A 19,394-nucleotide genomic window follows, 5' to 3' on the forward strand; every position below is an offset into this window, starting at 1 on the left:
AGCTGTGCAGAACATCTGTACCTGCAGAGCCAGCTGTGCTGGAGGCTGGCAAGGCTCCTTTTCCTCTTAACGCTGGAAATTTACAGTAAAACCCAAGACTGGTGAACCCGTTCTGCAGCCGGCGCAGCTTCCCGGGGCGCGAGGCGCCGGATCCAGCTGCCTGAACTAAACGAGACAGCGGGAGCCCCGAGAGCAGGAAAAGCCATTTGAAGCTCTTCTGCTCGTGTCCTTTACTGCTGAACCTGCTGTGGGGGGAAGATGTTAATTTAATGAGTACTCATTAAATGATCTTACAGTAGCTCACACAGGTCCCAGCAGGTTCCTTGAACATGACACAGGATTTTGTTTTGTATTGTTCGGGCTTAATTAATTTTTCTGAGGGACAGTTATAGGGTATAAAAATAAAATTGGACCAAATTTTCTGTAGAGAACTTCTGTTATACCCACCTCTACCCCTGGTATTTTCAGGGTATTATTTAAAATAGCATTTAGCTTTCAATATTTTTCCCCAAAAAGACATTCTTACTAAATTATTTTTGAAATGCTAAAAGTAATGGCTTCAAACAAAGAAGAAAAAAATGAAGCAAGAGCAGTACGTATGACCTAAATCACTTTGAAGCCCATCAGGATTTGGTTGTGGGTTTTGCCTGGAAAAAAAATGAACAATTTGTCTTGTGATCCATCCAAAACCGTTTTCCACCGTATTTTTCAGCTTTCCTACAGCTGCAGAGATCAGCTGTGAACCCAAACCCGCATGGCAGTGGTCAGTGGTGGTGTTCTGCAAACTGGAGAGAGAAGGGTGCTTTCTAGTTCTTTGGAATAGTTGTGTGTACATGAGTTCCTTTGGCCTGCGTTAGTTTTCCTCCCGTCCCAGAGCCTCATCCAGTCTCTTGCATTGTGCTGATGTGCAGAAGCGCAGGGGGACATTTGCATATATGCAAAGCCTTACAAAATGTGCTGGGAGTGTAACCCCTTCCTGGGCAAGTCCTTGTGGTTCTCTTGCCTAACAGCCTTTTTTCTGTCCTGTCACCCCTGATTGTTATGTCAAAGGTGCCTCCTATTTCTCCAATGAAATAGCTATTTTTTTCACAGCTGTGACAGCTTGTTTTCCAGTGTATTCATCAGAAAAGATGACATAAATCTCTTTCTTATATGTGCAAAGGCTACCAGACAGCACAGAGTTAAGAGGGTGAGCAGCTCCCCAGCCACTGGTGCTCGGTTCCCTCCGTGGTACCATGACCAGTGCAGCTGAACTGCCATGGAGAGGGACATACATTGCAGCATATATGTGTTGTAAGCCTAAACGGGGATGAGGTTTACTGCTGGATTTCCATGGACAAGGGGAAGGGAATACGATTAAGGATGTTTGCACTTCAGTTGTTTTCAAAGCACTTTTTCAAGTAGGGAACTTTATAAAAGTGACAAAATCAGATGGTGAGTATAATTGCAATTATCATGCACACACAGAAAGACTCTTGCAAGTCTGTGAGAATCTGTAAAAAATTAGTAGAAAATTTGAATAATTTATTGATGTCAGTGTTTGGCATTAGACAAACAAGATGTGCGGTTGCCTTGCGTTCTCAAAGCCAGCGTGAACCGGAACGGGGGTGAGGGCAGTAAATTCTGCAGACACAGCCCAAAGAGTGTGGTTCTGTGTTCAGGAGGGGAGTTTGACAGTACGCTGGGTCTGTATCCAGTTTCTTATCTCATACCCGCACTGGTTCCCGTGGGTTGTATCCTGTGCCGGTTGGAGTGGAAACTGCTGCACCGTTGACCCCCCAGGCTCTGCTTCTGCAGCACCCACGGCCATGGGGCATCGCAGGGCGGTGCTGAAAGGAGGGATGGCAGAGTGCTCCTGCAAAGCGTTTGATGCAGTTCATTAAAACACTGAAGCACTGGAGAAAAGAGAGGCAGGTTTATACTTATCCTACATTTGATATCAGATATTATTGAAATGTTCAAGCAAAAACAGCTACCAACTCCATCAGCAGTTTATATATATGGAAATGTGCCTTATGCTACTGCCAGCTTCTGTCACAAGTCGATGATGACTTGGTACCAGCCTGCTTGAGCATCCAGACTGAAAAACCTTCAAAAGGCCGTTTGTGAAAGTGCTGCCAAGCTGTTTGCCTTGGGATGTTTCAGCGTTGGAGGCACCTCAAGCTACTTGAGCTCGTTGGAAGTCTTGGCTGTGGAGTTGGAAGCTGTGAATGTATAATCAGGGATGGCACTGGGCCCAGCTGGAGCGCAGACACACACACACCAAAGCACATGAAAACGTGAACAGTGCTGACAGGATAAGACACTGTGCTCTGCTCTCTCACCCCGCTTCTTTAAAATGGCTCATGAAAATGAAACGTGCACTCTGCCCATTGCTTCTGGCCTCAAGGTTAATTCGGAACTTCATGGGACTTTCTGGTCTACTCTGTTTGTCATCTTCCCTTTCAGCTCAACCTTGCCTTTGTTTTATTATTGTGAAAGCTCAGAATGATTCTGGATTTTATCTGCAGGGAAGCTCATTTGGTTTTAAATGATTTTCAGTCTGGAAGTTGGGAGATTACAGGCAGCTGTAAAACAAATTTCCTACGAATAAAAGATGAGATTCTTGGTTACCTGAAAACACAAATGGATTCCAAATAAGAGTTTAAAAGGTGAGATTCTTTTCAGCAAGTTGATCCAATGATTATACACTCCAAGGCCTATTAAATAATGAGGCAGACTTGGAATTCTCCGTTTCTTACATGCTGTTGAATTAGTCAGTTGCTTTGCTGTGACACGATGTGAGTTCTGTTAGATAACAAGCAGGAGTGTGACGCACTCTAGCGCTGGTTTAGTCAGCGTGGCGTCTAGAAATCACACAAGGTGTGGCAAGGGCAGCGTCTCCGCTCCCGCTCTGCGCTGCTGCCTATGGCAGCTGAGCCCGTTCAAACAGGGGAAAGGAAAAACCCACATCTTTTTAGAAAGAAGATGCATACAGCAGGAAACGTTACGGCTGTCTTTGAGGTGGTGTTGGGGTCCCGGAGCCAGACCGGTGCTCCGGGGGGGCAGAGCGCATGGTCCCGTCCCTCACCTGCTGCCCGCGCCGCTCTGCATGCGGCCCGGGGATGGCTGGACTTTGGGGCTGTAGGTGCACGTTGATCTCCCCATCCAGCAACACCCCAAGTGCTCCTCCTCGGGGCCGCTCTCCGTCCATTCTGTGCTCAGCCTTTTCTGCTGCCTGCTCCTTTTAAAGTTCCCTTGTTCTTTTTTGGTCACTTGGCTGTCATCATTTTGCTTTTAGGGAGAGATAACTGTGAAGAGAAAGAAGTTTCAAATTAAGACATTTCAAAGCTTGCCTTCTAATATTTTTCTAAGGAAACTCAGATTGCCTGTGTTTTTCCCTTTCAAATTCTGTGCTGTGCTGTCCCTGATAAGAGACTTCAGTGGTTTGTATGAACACCAAAGCATCAGCCTAAAGCAAGAAAACTGGCAAAGAACAACTCAAGGCTGCCTTTTAACGGGCAATGTTTGTTCCTTTGTGCTGTGATTCTCCTGTGACTGTGATCAGGAATTCTAAGGGCTGTGGTACCTGCTAGTAAACCGGTGCAGCTGCATGCACACATGTGCACAGAGGGAGGAAAAACACTGCGCTTGATCTGAGGGATCAAACATTTGAGGGAATCATCTCATCTCAAGGATATCTGCTCCCTCCTTTCCCCACATCTTTTATATATCTATGTATTTGTTTTGAAGATGAGGTTTGTCACCGCTCTGTAAGCAGCAGACCGGTTAGCAGTGCGGAGAGATAAAGAGCTTGGCAAAGAAAGAAGAGCGAGGTTGTCTCTGCTTCGCTGTTTTAAATGTTTATTCTAGGTGCATGCCAGCCCACTTGCTTCTGATTTGGAGAAATAGGACCCAACCACTGAATGATACAGAAGCAGTAGTATTATGCAGGTTGCAGTCATTGTTTATTGCATTCCTATAGCATATATTGCCTGGTTGAGAATGTAAAAGCGGCTCCGTGGGTCACAGCCCTCGTCCCGTCCGTCTCCTCTGCGGTGCTGTGCCGGGTCCCCGCGGCGCAGGAGCAGTGACGCTCTGGGGCAGCACTTTCCAGGCCTGCCGCCCGAGCAGCAGCTGAATGCTGGAATTTGGGCTGAGATAATCATTCCTCTGCAATGCCTCCCTGGCCTTTGGTGTCGTGACATGTCTGTGTGTTTGGTGGGGATGTGCTCCACGACAAGGTTAAAAAATGAACTTGTTCTTGATTTGTTCTTTGTTTTCCCAAAAATATAACAAGAATTTTGAATGTGGACCGTGTGTTGTCTTCTCTTTCAGGTTTTCTCAGAGTTGCTGATGACAGAGCAGCGCTCTGGCCAGCTCTGCCCGGCCACCGCGCGGTGGGACCGCGGGATCTGGGAGCCGCAACGCGCATCAGGCACCAAAGGCAGCGACCGCTTCAGCCACCTTTGCGGTGAGGACGCATCACTGTTGTTTGTCTTTATGCTGTTGTACTTGCCACTTTTTTCTGCCTGACGGTAACTTAATAAGACTTAGAATTGAAGTATGTAGAGCTGAGACGCACTCCATCACCGGGTTTCTGCCATGGCAGTTTGCCTAAACATTCTTTCATAATGATATTCAATTTTTATATGTATAGTCGCTTAAAAAAACCTGGACAGCCATCCTGCTTAAATGCAGTATTCCAAAAACTTGCTGAGAGCATCACCGGTCACGCTTTTCACTTGTTACCTAATTCTGCTAGGATTTATTATCATTGACCTACCGGTTGCCTCTCCTGAAATCCGGCTTGCCTGCTGACAAGCTCATGAGAGGCGTGTGCGGGCTCCGGGCACTGGGGCTGAGCGAGCCCTGGCTCTGGGAAGGGCTCCTGGGCTCCCTCACCAGACCCGGGGCTGCTCAGGAGGCTTCAGGTGCTACTCGTGCAACGCAAAGCGCTGCGTTGTGTGCACAGAGACACCAGCTCAGTCCTCATTGCCAGGGCAACTGAAGTGCTTGTTGTTTTTGAGAGTACTAAGCAAGGCAGAGAGAGCTGACTTGGGTTTCCTTGTGCTTCCCAGTCTGCTCGTGGCCTGTGTACTTGTCTTTGGGCGTCTTGATACGCTGGGAGGTCTTTGGTGTGGCTATGCATAAAAAGTGGTACAAGTGTACGAGCCAAAGTACCTCATGGACACAAACAGCTGCTTCCTTAAGAGCGTTTAAAGTACATCAGTAAACTTCTCAGTGGACATGATGCTAAATCCAGATCCTCCAGGAAAACAGAGGGCTTTTTTGTTGGTGTAACTGTATCTGTACTGAGGCTTTTGCTGGTCTAACCCTGCTGTATGAGATGCAGAGAGCACAGGAGGTGGTGGCCGCTGCTGTGTCACGTCACCGGCTAAAGAGCAGGGGATTCCAACCCCTAACTCTGTGGGTTTCCTGCATGAATCCCCTAGATCCTCACTGCTCTGCCCAAGTTGCTGTAAAGAAGACACGTGCAGAATTGCTTCTTTTTTGTTGTGCGCATCAAAAGTTGACTTTCTGACTGCACAGCAGAAATACTCTATTCGCTTCTTACATGAGCATAATTTTGTGACTAAATTACTTAAGTCAGCAACTAATTTCACTGCTGCCTCAGACCTACTTTAAATGAACAGGTATGTTCATCAATCACCTCCCTTCTTCTTCGAGTGCTGGCCTAATCAATACATGAAAGAGCTATTTAGACACTTTCCTATTAGAAAGAAAAAAAGGAGGAAAAAGTGTGCATAGACAAAACAGCAGAAGAGAAAGTAGAGAGAATTTTAAGGACAGGCATTGATGTTATTCTGTATTAGGACTTTGTAAATCACTAAGAAAGAAGGATTAGGCGATGGTAGCCTTGCACCCAAGGCTCTAAATTAACAGGGCATGGGGATTGCAATGTGGTGGTTGCACACATACGTCTGACAGCTTTGGATCTGCAGTAGTTAGAAAATGCCTGCATGTAACGAGACCTGTGAGGGGTTCACACTGTCCTCACAGCAGAGATGTAACACGGACCTGTTCAAAGAGCTCAGGACCAGCCTGAGTTTGCAGGAACACCACAGCAATGGGCACAGGTGAAAGGTGTGAGGCGCTACGTGGTTGAGGATAGCTGGTGGTGGGCAAATCTTTGCTCCATAGGGCTTTACACATCAATGGAAGGTACTCTTGTCCTTTTCATTCTGTCTTTTTACAGCATTGAGGGCTTTTTGGTTTTATTGACTTCTTTTCTACTCTCATCTTTTATTCTTGTGCTGCATAAGAATGAAGTGGCCAATACGTGCTTGCAAGCCAGAAATGTTAATTATTAGAAATGTGCTTATCATTTGTTGTAGAAAATTAATTAGAAACATAATTTAGTGCTTTTATATCATGCTTCCTTTTGTTTCTTTGCGTGCGTGTGCTGGTGTGTGTTTGTGTGCGTGCGTTTGCTGGTCAGAACAGCCCTTGCCTCGCTTCAGAGGTGTCAGTGATGCCGTCATTACTTCAGCTTTTGGTCCTGGTCTCGCTGGACCAAGGCCTTCACGAAAAGCCAGGCCCAAGGCAATGCTCTCAGAATAGCGTGAAAATCAATTTGGGGCACAAGTGAAATGATGGGAATGGACTTAACTGAGCAAAGATGTGAAAAAAAAATGTGCAGTGTTCTAACTCCTGGACTTCAGCTGGAATTAAAGGAATCTGTTCCCTGCAGGCAAGCGTAACATTCATGCATGCTTGACTCTGAAAGGAAAATATTTCTACTGAATGTAGGTGTGGGGCAGTTTTCTTGCCATAGTCCTCACTGTAGTAATATCATCATTGTAGCGAGGTTTTCTTGTGTTTGCCACTAATTGATAGATGTTTGCAGGACTGAACTATTTGGAGGGTTTTTTGCTTCATATCCTCTTGCAATAGCAAAGAAATGCTTTCTGCAGCGCTGAACCAATATGAGTGTGTTCTGACCTGGGGAGTCATAGTAAGGCAGATACACAGATTGCTAATTGCGCTGTCTATGATCATGTCCATTTCATAGGCAACGTACACCCTGCATTCTCCTGTTTCCATCTGGCATCATGCACACATTCTTTCACTTCTGCTTCTGCCTTATAGCCACACAGCATTCACCGTGTTAGAGATGCCAGGGCGGGAAACGCCACCCTTGGAAGCGCGGGGGGGTTGGCAAAGAGTGACCGACTGGCATTTATCATGCTGCAATTAGGGTTCCTTGTGGAGACTTTGAGATGTGTTTTGGTGGCCAGGCTAACAAACTGCCAATTTTTGTCATCACCAAGCTCTCTGCTGATTAGTACGCGCTATTTTCAGTGACATTTTCCTTCTGCAGCATGTCAGAGCGGTAATCCAGGTGCAAGTATACTGTCTTGTGTGCTTTATATTGGTGTGATCTGACCTTCACGGGCTTACTCTGGTATCAGAACGGCTCCTTTGGTGGCAAGGACAGTGGAACCTTTCCTGAAGCAGCAGCAGCACCGTGTCTAAAGGGCAGTTTGTAATCTGAGCAGGTTCCGAATCGCCCAGGATCCTTTCTGCAAGTGGGAGGCCAACGTGACTCGTGTTTTAACACTGGAGGTTTCCCAGGGCGATGCTGTTTTGGCAGCAGTAGTGTGGCTTTTGTGTTATCCTTCGGTTTATCAGAGGACTTATATCTTAGATTTGATATTAAGACTTCATTTCCCTATCTGGGAAGCTTTGTCAGGTTATGACCATTTGCTCCCATGAATGGCTTAAGGCTGTTCACAAATGCTCTTATCTAGACTGTGTCATGTTCAGAGGTCTTGTACATGTTCTGTGAAAGCTGTGGAACTTGGCATGGAACATAACCAGTTATAGAGCAGTCTAAATATATTACTCCAATCTTCATATCTTTATCCAGAGTAGAGATTTGCCAATATAAGTATCTATATAAGCTTAAAAGCTATTATGGATTTAAGATAACAGCCTTAAAACATCTAAATAGTGTTCTTTTGACTGATGTCCCTTCATGATCATTTTACATTTATTCCTGTTTCTTGTGCAGTAACAAACACAGACTTTGGTTCGCGCTGTGAGAGCCACAGGGTCGTTCAGCAGCACCGTCAGTGTCCTGAAGAGCTGGGTCCCGATAACCGAGAGAAGGTGGCGTGACCATCACCTCTGCGGGACCGGGCAGGAGTGACGCAGCGGGGAGGCTGGCTCATAATTATCACAGGCTGAAGCTGCTAATCGACTTGTGATATCCAGCGTTTGGATTTAGGGTCTTCTCTATGAGACCTTCCTTTTCTTTGCTGTGAGAGCACTCTTTTGAGTTTTTCTTTCTGTTTTTTCAGTGGCAATGGTCACCCCATGTCTAGAAATAGCCTGAGAAATATGCTTTCTAAAGTTTTGCTTGTGACTGGGCCTGGTTGTAAAGTAAAAGCCATGGAAAAGATTGCACCGTCTTTCTGAATCTAGTGGGTAGATAAATATAGTTTTAGAGCACCCCATAAGACTTTTTTTTCCTTGGGACCCTGATCTACATGACTTTCTCTGTCAGCTATAGTAATTACTTCATCTCTCAATCATGTTTCTCCAATTCATTGTTCACAAAATCCTGCACCTGAGCTTTCACATGTGCACATTGTGGCTCTGTAATCCAGGGCCAATGTAAAAGTGGAGGGGTTTATTTCTCTGCGTGGGCAGGACGTTTCAGCAGGCTACTTTCATGTACCTGCCCCGTTCTGGTGCGGAGCAAAACTGAAGAAAGGAACGCGAGTGGCAAGTGAACATGCTGCTCTTGTTGCTGGAGGAGCGACAGCTGTGCACAGCTGGCCTAGGCAGGCAGCAGGCTCTGCGGGCTTCTAGCGAAAGATAAAGGAACATGCTGGTTACTGTGCGAGTGATTCATCCTTCAGTTACACTTGTCTTTCACATGCACTTCTTATGCTTCTTAATATTACGTGGTACTTAAGAAGAAGCATCTATTGTCTATTCATCCACTTAGTCATGGCAGAATGAAAAGCAGATCTGAACTTCCTCCCTCCTCTATCGCCACTTTCATTTTGTCCTGGCGTTCAGCAGACCCTGAAGGAAGGAGCTGAGTGACCTGGTCACGCTGGGGCAGTAACAGATCAGATGGCATCTCCATATGTGATAGATCAGGAGGTTTGGAAACGGTGCATCTCCTTTTAAGAATCAAGCTTAAAAATGAATTGACAGTCACGTCAGGCAGCACAGGGCTGCTCAGGTAACTCAAATGGTGAAGGAGAAAAGCAAAGGTGTTGTTCCCTGTGAAAGTTTTCTCTGGCAAGGTGTCCTGCTGGGTTTGGGTTGTTTTCATTGTTATTCTTCTTCACTTCCATTGAGGCTGTTACTATCTCTTAGATATTTTGGTGGGCAATTACAAAGCATCCCTGGAACTCGGACCAGCCGCTGCTGCATGTGGTTGCGTATTGGGACCAAATCCTACTTGGGCTTGAAATATTAACCAGAAGAAGTGGAAGTCAAAGATGAGTTTGTGTGAGGGAGAGCGAGCTCTTGCTCCGTGGGCAGAGGCGGATTCTGTGGCTGCTGGTGCTGCAGAAACGTTATTTATTTTTCCCTTTTCTCCCTCTTCTGGTTCAAAGAAGTGTTCCCCTCCCCTCCCAAAGAGAAGCGCTGCTTTTCACAGGGAATTGCCTGAGGATTTGTGACTGTGGAACAATGGATCGATACTTGTTTGTGAAAAGCTTCTGCTGAAGTGGGACAAGTGGAGATTAGCTGGGTGATCTGCCGGCTGTCCATCGCTGCAGATTCCTGGGGTTAGCTGGAGAGGTTGATCTTGCCTCCCTGTCCAGAGCGGAGCAGTGATCCCAGACGAGCTGTGTGGCTCACGGGAATTCAAAGTAAGAGCTGTAGGTGCCACAGAAGCCATTGGAAGGGAGGATTTCTCTGAGGGAGCCATGCGGGCACTTGTGACCCGGTTTGTGCCCTGGACAAGCTGCCCCTGCTCGCCCCTCTTTGCATCAAAGGACGCCTGAGCAAGCAGAGGTTTTGGGGTTGGGATGAGGTTAATAAACCTCCAGTTTTATAATTGCTGTGTAGAGATGGTCCAAAAATGGTGAAAATAATGAAGAAGGCTCCAGTCTTGTAAGGGTGCTTGCTTTTTGTGTGTGTTGGACCCTTATGCCAAAACCAGAGCTGGGTTTTATCCCAACCAGTTTTACCAAGATGCCAGATGGCAAATTGACGCTGGCCGCAAATTGCTCAAAATCTGCTAAAATTAGGATGGCTCTGGGTGAACACAGAGGTTTGACCGCCTGGCCCAGGCTGTGGGAGATCAGCAGCTTGTGATTCAGAAACGTGCAGGTTGGGGTGAACCGCACAATATTCATCTGGGTTTTTCAGTTCCATGCAGTCAGGTCATTTTTATAGGAGTTGGATTTGTTCCAGTGTTTGTTTCTGTTTCAATAGCGGATGTCAGGACGTTATGTGCTTTTTTCAGGGACATAGATGTATTAACCAGAAGTGTCTAATTATCTTTATTGATTAACCTTATCTTATAAAGAAGCAGTCACTCACTAGAGCAGTCCATATTCTGTACACTGCAGAGGGAGAAAATGATGAATTTACTCCCCGAATTGAGCTGCTCTGTATGCTGTGAGAGGAAGCGATGGATCAGGGACAGCCTGCGCCGTCCTGGCTCGGAACAGTAGGGCAGAGTCATTATTTACCTCTTGATTTTAGAGTGAGAATTTCCTCTTTTTGCGAATCATGGCTCAGTTCACTTGTTTGCGAGGAGAGATGGAACTGGACACAGCTGTGTTCTGCCTTGTGTGTGTGTATACGCAGAGCTGCCGTTGGAGCAAGTCTGAAAACGTGCAGAGGGAAGTAGGACCCGTGATTTCTGAAATGAAGGAGGAAAACTTTCTGTTACAACTCCATAGAACTTGACTGTTAGTTTCCTTCGCATCATACTTTTCCAAATGTGAGGCCAAGAAAAATTGACCACAGCCAGAGTGCATGTTTGCTTAAATGAAATCTTTCATCAGCAATGTCTTGCTTTCTTCCTTGTGATCGTCTTTCTTCCTTTGTTCGTCTTCTGTTACATTTGGAGCTCTTGCTTTGATTTCTGTTTGTGTCTCTAGTGCAGGAAGATCCTGATGTGTCCTGAAGGATCCTACACCCAGTTTAATGACACAATCTAACCTTTATCCATGTTTATATGTGTGTGCACACATGTATATGGTATGTGGATACATACGGTCTCTTTCCAAATCTGGAGACGCCTAGTGTCGTACAGGAGTCAGACAGGAGTACTCGTCATGCATCGAAATTATTAGTATATTGTTATTGCAATGGAACCAAATTATATAAGCAATAATACAGAAATAACATCATGAGATTGACTGATGAAGTGATGAGCAGGTGAGCCTGTGTGTAACAATCTGTCCGTCGGTCAGTCCCGTTTGCCGCTGGCGGGAGCGGTGCCTCAGGTGCCCAAAGCGCAGCAGGCTTGTTGAGGTTGCATCTTCTGTTTCCAAATTCGACCCACAACGTGTGTTCTAGATGATCGTGTCACACAGTACAAAGTAAACTTGTACTTAAAAGCCATTTTCTAGCATTTACACTTCGCTGGTTTCACAGACCAGCATAAATCATAAAGGTATCTCGGGATTGTTTTGTTCCTCCACAAGCCATTGAAGATGCTTCTCTAGCTGCTTGCGAACAGAATGCCAGAGTGTGCACTAGCAGCAGATAACCGTTTTGATTGTGTTAATGACACCCTGTGGGGCAGATTCTGCCTCATGAGGGCAACCTTACATTTTTGTACTATCGGAATAATTATGTTCGATTACATTTGTAATCCAGGGTTTAATTTAATCCGCAGCTAAAGCATGTGCTTTGTCTTCCTCTTTCCTAACTAGCTCTTCAATGGAACAGAAGGGAAATATTTATCACTAAGAAAATTTGGTTTTTAGAAGTTCTGTAAATCAAAGATATATGTCTCACTGGTCGGACTGGTTAATCAGCACACACAGAAAGCTTTCCTGCCTCTTTCCACCGTTATTGAGAGGCTGGTGCTCTCGGAGGCTTTCGGGACGGGGAGGGAGGTGCCTCGAGCAGGTTTGCCACGTCATCCTCAGGCTCGTCTGTGTTTCCACCACGTCTGAAGCAGCTGATCCTATTTCTTGAGGCACTTGGCCTCAGGAAATGCACAGTGGGGAAATGTCACATGGAAAGCGATAATGCGGAGAGATGCAAGTAGGAAAGTACTGAAGCGATCTCTGGAGGAAACGCAAGACCCGGGATGGTGTGAGGGGGTGACTGTTTCAGGGTAGCCCATGAATAACATGGAGTAGTTTCATAATGGGTAACATTTACTAAGTGGAAATGTCTTAAGTTGTCTCTAAAATAAGTGTGGTTCCAGAGCTATAAGGCATGTTTGGGAAAAGGCAACACCATTTAGTGTCCTTATTGTGCCTCTAATAAAGACCAAGGCCTGGGTGTGGGGCCGGACTGCTGACACAAAACCAGCGCCCTGAGTTCCTCCCATGGCCAAACACCACCTTCTGTCCTCTGTGAATCCTGCAGTTCGGCTTGATAAACTTGTGCCGTTTTGCCATCACGCAGGGCAGAGCATCGCTATTGATTTTTACAGCTTGACCAATTTTATTTCTGTTTCCTTGCAAAATCAGCATAAAGGAGAAAAATCTCCTCTCTAATTGCATAGAACTACAGAAAATTTTCAGACTTCGTAAGGGTTTTGTACTTAGGTCAGAAAGTTTAAAAAGCATGTCTGTTGTGCCATCCTATTGCTAATATATTTTTCTCTGGAAACACTGTTGGAAACTGGTTTGACCGTGTGTTATGTTGAAAATGCAGCTGCCGTGAGCTGCTTCTGATGTGCCGAATGTGGAGCGGCCGCGCTGGCTGCACGGGCCGACGTCCCCGCGCACGGGCGCTCGTCGCGCTGTGTTCATCGCTGACCCGTGGGACCCCAAACCCATTGCAATCAATGGGCCAGCCCGACACTTTATTGCCTGGGTAGGGCTGATTGTAGTGAGCATTTCACTGGGCAAGGGGAAACCTCTTCACTGCTTCTTACTGTGCTGACATATAAATATATCAGGTGTTCTCCCAGAGCAAACAGCTGCAGCAAAAAGAATTTCCTCCATCCTCCTAGACTATAGACCCACTTTTCATGTGGATTTAAAGACAAATAAAAGAGGAAAAACCTTTCCAAACTATAAATTAATGGATCAAATATTTCTAAATGAAATTGGAACGGCGACTGTGGTTTTATTATCTTTTGCCATACAGGGCTGTCTTTGAAAGGGGAAAAAGCTTAGTAAAAAGTAATTTCAGAGCCTTGACTGCTTTTTGATTACAATTCGGGATTACTGTTTTAATCACCGCTTATCAAGTAATACCACAAACGTCAGAGCATGACCATCTTTCTCAGGGGAAGCCAGATTTAAAAGCCAATTTTCAGCAATCCCTCCTCGTTCTCCCAAACTCTTCTAACAAATACAGAGCGATAATCATCTCTGATACTGCAAGAGACCTTAAGCAACGCCTGGAACTCTGTGTTCTCAGGTTTCTTCTGAGTTTTCTTTATTGTTGTAAAGCGTGACTGTTGAGCAGAACTAGCAGCACGTGTCCAAGCGAGCTCTTGGTTGAGGGCAGCGCCTGTTGGGGTGCGCGGCTTCGCGCAGCTCCCCTTTCCCAGGCAGGTGACAGACGTTACACAAACTCATCCGGACACAAACCTGTGCGTGTGTCCAGGGGCGGTCTGAAATGCATGTCTTGGCTGTGCATGCACGTTAATGCTGCAAAATGCCCTCGTGCACAAGCTAAAGCTCTTGCAAAGGTGTGTAGCTGGGAGATATAGCAGATACAGCCGGGAGAGACACTGGAGCTGAGGGTTGGGTTTTAACTCGAAGTTACGGATATTGCGCGTTTTTTCTACAGTTGACCACGGCTACAGTGGTCACTCTAAAGTTAGTCTCCCTGTGAAAAGAAACTTGTGCTGGAACGCTTAGAAACAAATCACTAGTATTATTATTATTATTTGTTAATTGTACAAGGAGAATTTTAAATGAGGTACCAAGCAGTGTAAATGAACGGACAAATGGCTGGAAGGGGCGCAGGTGAATTCCTGTATCTCCAGGTTCCTGGGGAGCAGAGCGCTCCTCACTGCCGCTGCAAGGGTCCGTATTTTACCTACAAGCAACTGTCATGCAAAGAACTGCCTTAGATTGATCTACTCTGATCTACGACCGGGTGCACATGACAGGTTTCCCAAGATCAATCCTGCCTCTCAGCCTCCCCGTTAGAGCTCGTCATTAATGCGGTTGGTACCTGTGGGTCCTCAGCCACAACAAGACCGGCACCTGGCATTTCTGTCTATTGTTTCTGCTCGCAGAATCAACATCATCCTCATCTGCTCGTCCTGCCAGCCTAGATTAATGTGGTAGTCTCTTAAAAAAAACCCTTCACCCTGCTAACAAAATCCATCAATGCCAGCAGTCCCTACACATGGATGAACCTTAATAAGCAAACCCCTGTGCATGGGTGGCAGAGGAAGAGAAAAGAAATTGATAAAGAAATATCTTTCCCTTTCAAGCTTCTAAGATGTTGGCTTAAAAACAAAAGGGAGAGAAAACAAGCCCACTGTTTTTTTAAATCATGAAAAATACACAGTGGTCTCCAAGCTTAAGGAGGTTTGGGCTGGGTTGGGTTTTTTTGCCTACAGATGTAGGCAGAGGGTATAAGACGGGGAATAATTTCCACTGGCTGTTCTGGAGCTCTGGTCATGTTCCTCAAACATGGATGGATCTCAATCTGTCCTCAAGATCCTACTCTGTTGGTTGATTTTGCAAGTGCTGAACTCCCAAACTGCAGGTGCCCGTTTGTTCCTTTGGAGGTCCAAAAACTGCTTTGGACCTTCTCCTTGGTTATTAGTCCTGATCGCAGCATTAGTTTATTGCCTGTGGGAGTCTCAAATGTGAGACTGGAAATGCCATGCTCATTATAGATGTCCATGGAGAGGAAGCTTCATGTGGCCATGGTGAAGGAGGGACAAGAGGTACGTCAGGGGCTCGTTCGCATCTTCCTCCCATTTCTTGGTAAGAATGATGTCCATGATATGCTGAGTTTTGAGGGCTGCTTCCCCTCGGTTGTGGTCACCCCCTGCAGTGTCACAGCATTAGAACAAGGGGGTTTTGCCATGTGTGTGTAGTGTATTGCTCACCAGCACCGTGTTTGATTTATTGTGCCGTGTAGCTTTTTCCCCATGCATCTGTAGCAAACATGGAATAAATGACATAGACTGAGTGAAATCATATCTCCCAAGCCTCCTCTGAAACTTAATTAAACCCACAGGGTCTTGTTTGGAGATAGAAAAACTGCAGGATGTGAAGTAGTGAAGACCAGTAAATAAATTATTGGCGCTTCTTGCTATTTTACTGTGCTGGTACTGATAGGAAAAAAAATAAAATCCAAATCTATTCTTTCTGCCTGACCATTTTATTATTAGCAGCTTCTCTGTGTTTTACCTATGGCTTCCCATTGAGAGGAACTGCACTGGGGAAAAGAGAGTTTTTAAGGTTGGACTTAGGCTCATAAATATACAGGGAGCTTCTCTGCCGGGCCTGAAATCCGTTGCTCCTATTTTTCATCCAGTAAATCTCATCTCACAGGCTGAACTGGAGGCTTGTGGATGTGCCTTGGAATATAACACAAGGACGTGCAAGCTGCCTGGGTCCAGTGGTGGTTGCAGGGGACATAGGGGAACTGTGCAAGTACAAGGACACAACACAGTGACATCTGTAGTAGAACGGAGCACGCACAACAAGCTGGAAAATGTAGGGCCATCCTTAATCTCCTTAATCCATTATCCCAGTGTTTGTTCTGGTGAATTGTGTTTTATCCTTCCAGTGCTCTACTGAAGTAAGAGCTCTTGGGTGTTTCCCAGGTGAAAAGCGACCTGGCCCAGGTCATGCGGGAAGTCCGTGTTGGAGCAGGGACATGAACTGTTTCTCTGTTGGGTTGGCAGTACCGGATGCGGCTGAATGAGACGTATGTGCTCGTGCCAGATCCAGGCAGCAAGCAGAACGCAGGAATAACACATGTGTAACGAATATGAGAATTCCTTGAGCTCCCGACAGTCACCAGGAAGGCTAAAAATTAAATCCAGCGCCTGGGCTTCCTGTTTCTTCAGTGGTGGCAAAGTCTGGAAATGAACCAACCATACCTGAAGCTGAGTCAGTGATATTTATAGGCTTCACCTCTTTTGTGAAACGTATGATACGCATTAACCTTAAAAAGCAGTGAAAAGGGGAGAAGGCCAGTACAGGAGTGCTCCGTGCTGGTGTCCGTGCGTGGAGGCCGTGGCCATGCAGGGCTGGCCACAGTCACTCTTGGGGACATTCAGAAGGACGTGGGTTGGCACAGGAGGGATTGCAGATGGGGACAGGCTTCCTGGGTACCTTGTGCTTGGGCACAAAGCCCGCTGGCTAATTACCTTTCATCTGCCAGGATAAAGCCGGGAAGTGTGCAGAACAAAGGGGCCCGACTCCTGCTGCTGTGCAGGAGCAGCCAGGCAGGTTTAGAGGACATCAAACTCTTCCCTTTAGGGTCTTGTTATCCACTCGCTTAGTCCTGCCCTCGTATAGGTAGCCATTAATGGAAGGACGCTGTGGTTTGGCCTTTTTGGAGACTGGTTATTAAATAAGTTGGTTTTCTTCTGCCTAATGTAATTGAAGAAGAGGAAACATCATAGTTTCTGTTTTACCTTCTCCACGTATTTCTGTCTAGGGCTCTTCCTTTTAAAGTTGTAAGCACAAGGGGAGAACATGCAGTTCGTGCTGTTGACACATGGAAATGAATAATGGTTTTGGGCAAGCACCAAACTCAGTTTCCAGAAGGCTGTTCTTTCCTGCCCATTCATCTATGTGATGTATAAAATGAACCCAAAACATACTGGCAGGAAAAAAGGGCTGTTTTGTATGCAGAGCTTCAAAGACATTTAACAACATTGTCTTCACCTGGGAACCAAATTATTTCTTTATTTCTGTACAGAGAACACTTTGCTTTCAGTTTCCAGTGCGGTCTGTCTGACCATATCGCAGCGGCGAGCGGCCGGCGGCGGGACCGCGGGATTTGTACCAACGGAGGCTCCGAATGCCTTCGTGCAGATCTGCCTGTCACTCGCTGTGCTGGAGATTTAGATGAGGAGATGTGCTTTCTGATGCTGTTTCCCAGCATTGTTCCAGCTTCTGGAGGACAGCTGATGTACAGGAGAGAAGATGAAGAGCCAGGAGCCCCGTGGTTTAGGCAGTAGATGTCCTTCAGACTCTGTGTGAGCTACGTGGAGTAAACTAGTTAATGAGTGCCTCGATTTCCACTTCTTATACTGGGATAACCCACCTCCCTCTTAGATATGGAGTATTTATTAATTTCAATTTATTAAAGAAAAATCATACCCAAAGGCTAGTTTCACCTAGACGTTTAGAAGCAGAAAGTAGGTCTTGTTAGTCTCTTAAAATGAAAAAGGGAATAGTGCCAAATCTAAATGTTGTTTTTTTTTATTGTATTGTTTGTTTGTTTTGTTTTGGGGTTGGTTTTATTAATTTGGCCCCTCCTGCAGTGCTGAAGCAGCGTTGCCCAGGGTGCAATGCTGGGCTGTGCCCACGCTGCCTCTCCTCCGCTGGAGCGAGGTGTGCAGTGCGAACACCCGCAAAGAGAACGTGCACAGGCCACTGGAGACACGGAGCTTTCCACAGCAATTTTGTAGAAATCCATAACAAATGCATTGTTAGGTTAGTTTATTCCTTCTCTTTCCTGCTGTGCAAAGTATTTGATATTCAAATTAAAATGGTGCTTGTTTAGGACAATTCAGTTATAGAATAAGCCTGGTAATTGGTGCCCGTGGGACTGTTTACACTCTGCCTGGTGTAATCCACTTATGGAAAATTAATGAAAGGCGATTTCCTCCTCCATTGTAACTGTTTTAATATGTACACTGTGCTGTTTCCTCTCCCAACTGAAGCTTCAGATGATTGTTTGGAGCCCAAAGCTCCGGCACACCGATGTGCTCCGTGGGGTTGCGGGTGCTTTGGCAATGTGCAGGTTTTGTGTGAGCCCCACGGCGCTGGGACTCAGACCCCGCCGAACAACAGCGGGGTTCCTGCTCCCGGAGGGAGTTTGTACTGATTTATAGCCCTCCACGGTGCTTCCCAGCGGCAGCCAAGCTGGCCCGGGATTTGTCCAGCTGACAGACGCGAGCTGTCTGTCTGTCTGTCCCCTCCAGGTGTGAGCTGGCTGTCTGTGCCCTCCCGAGCGCAGCACTGACCTGCACCTGGATGCTCAGGTCAAGGTTTTCTCCCTGTGCCGTGGCAGGACAGGCTGCCTTTGCTCGATAAACACGTGGTTCAAGCCTGAATCTCCATTGAGCTAATTTATTTTTCAGCTTCCTCAACTAGCTGCACAAGCCAGTTTAGTAATACTGAGAAGGTAGAGGGGAAAAGAAAGAGGCTATTATGCATCTATACAGTCCACGATATACACAGCATTTAGCATGGTGGATGCCAGTACCTCTTATGTACTTGTAAAGACTTTGTCCTGCAGGTTGGTGAAGGGAGGAAACCCCTCGAATGTCTGAGCTAGGGCACCGCTGTCACCGTGCACACATTTCCTATTTGTCAGGTGAGGGGAGAAAGAAAAAGAAAAGCCAGTATTGCTCTTTTCCTCAGGAGTATTTTCTAGTGGTTTAACAGGGAGCCGACTGAGTGTGGGCTCCGTGTGAAAAACGATGCAGATCCATAAGTAATTGTTCAATTTTACAAATGGTGCTAATGCACGATTTTGGGCTATTGGAGCCCTGAGGCAGTATGGCCAAAGCAAAGAGGTCCAGTTCCAGAGCAATAACAGCAGCAGAACTGGGAATACTGACAGTAGAAGTAGCACTGTTTTATTATTCAGAGTGGCTAAGGAAAAAATTGTTGAGGAAATACCGAATGCAGCGAGCGGGAGGTCAAAGAGAGAACAAAATCAAGATGATCCTGGAGAAATTACCAAGTTCCGTTGCCTGAAAGAAAGTGAAATGAAATCATTGCCTCTTACCTCAGTGATAAAGCAGCCGGGGTAACACACAGCAAATGGGCTCAGCCTGACCTATGCCCATTACCTGGATACCATTTCTTCCTTCGGGCAAAGGACTGACTGTATTTTCTTTAGGACTTCTAAGAAATGCTTTTTCTCTTTCTGTGCTCAGTCAGGATTCCTACCTACACTGTCACTCCTTTGAATCCAAAATAATGTAGCCTCTTAGTGTCCTTAAAATCTGCATAGTTCTCCCTGATCCAGACACAGTTGTAAATGCTGAAATCATTTTTCTGGTTCTTAACTTGCCTGTTCTCCTGGGACCTCTCTCAAGTGGGGTCCCACCGTTTATC

At 46.1% G+C, this 19,394-nt stretch overlaps 1 protein-coding gene across 11 annotated transcripts in view; it reads left to right on the top strand.

Moving 5' to 3' along the window:
• The window catches only part of GALNT9 (polypeptide N-acetylgalactosaminyltransferase 9), a 395,114-nt gene that overhangs the window by 253,518 nt on the left and 122,202 nt on the right, over positions 1 to 19,394 (top strand). For all 11 annotated transcript variants that reach the window (XM_065033318.1, XM_065033315.1, XM_065033317.1 and 8 more), the window contains one exon: positions 4,318 to 4,453. In XM_065033318.1, coding sequence (XP_064889390.1) covers positions 4,318 to 4,453 — 136 coding nt within the window. The remainder of the gene's footprint in view (positions 1 to 4,317; positions 4,454 to 19,394) is intronic.

This window comes from Columba livia, chromosome 17, assembly GCF_036013475.1.
Source record: "Columba livia isolate bColLiv1 breed racing homer chromosome 17, bColLiv1.pat.W.v2, whole genome shotgun sequence".
Classification (NCBI taxonomy): Eukaryota; Metazoa; Chordata; class Aves; order Columbiformes; family Columbidae; genus Columba; species Columba livia.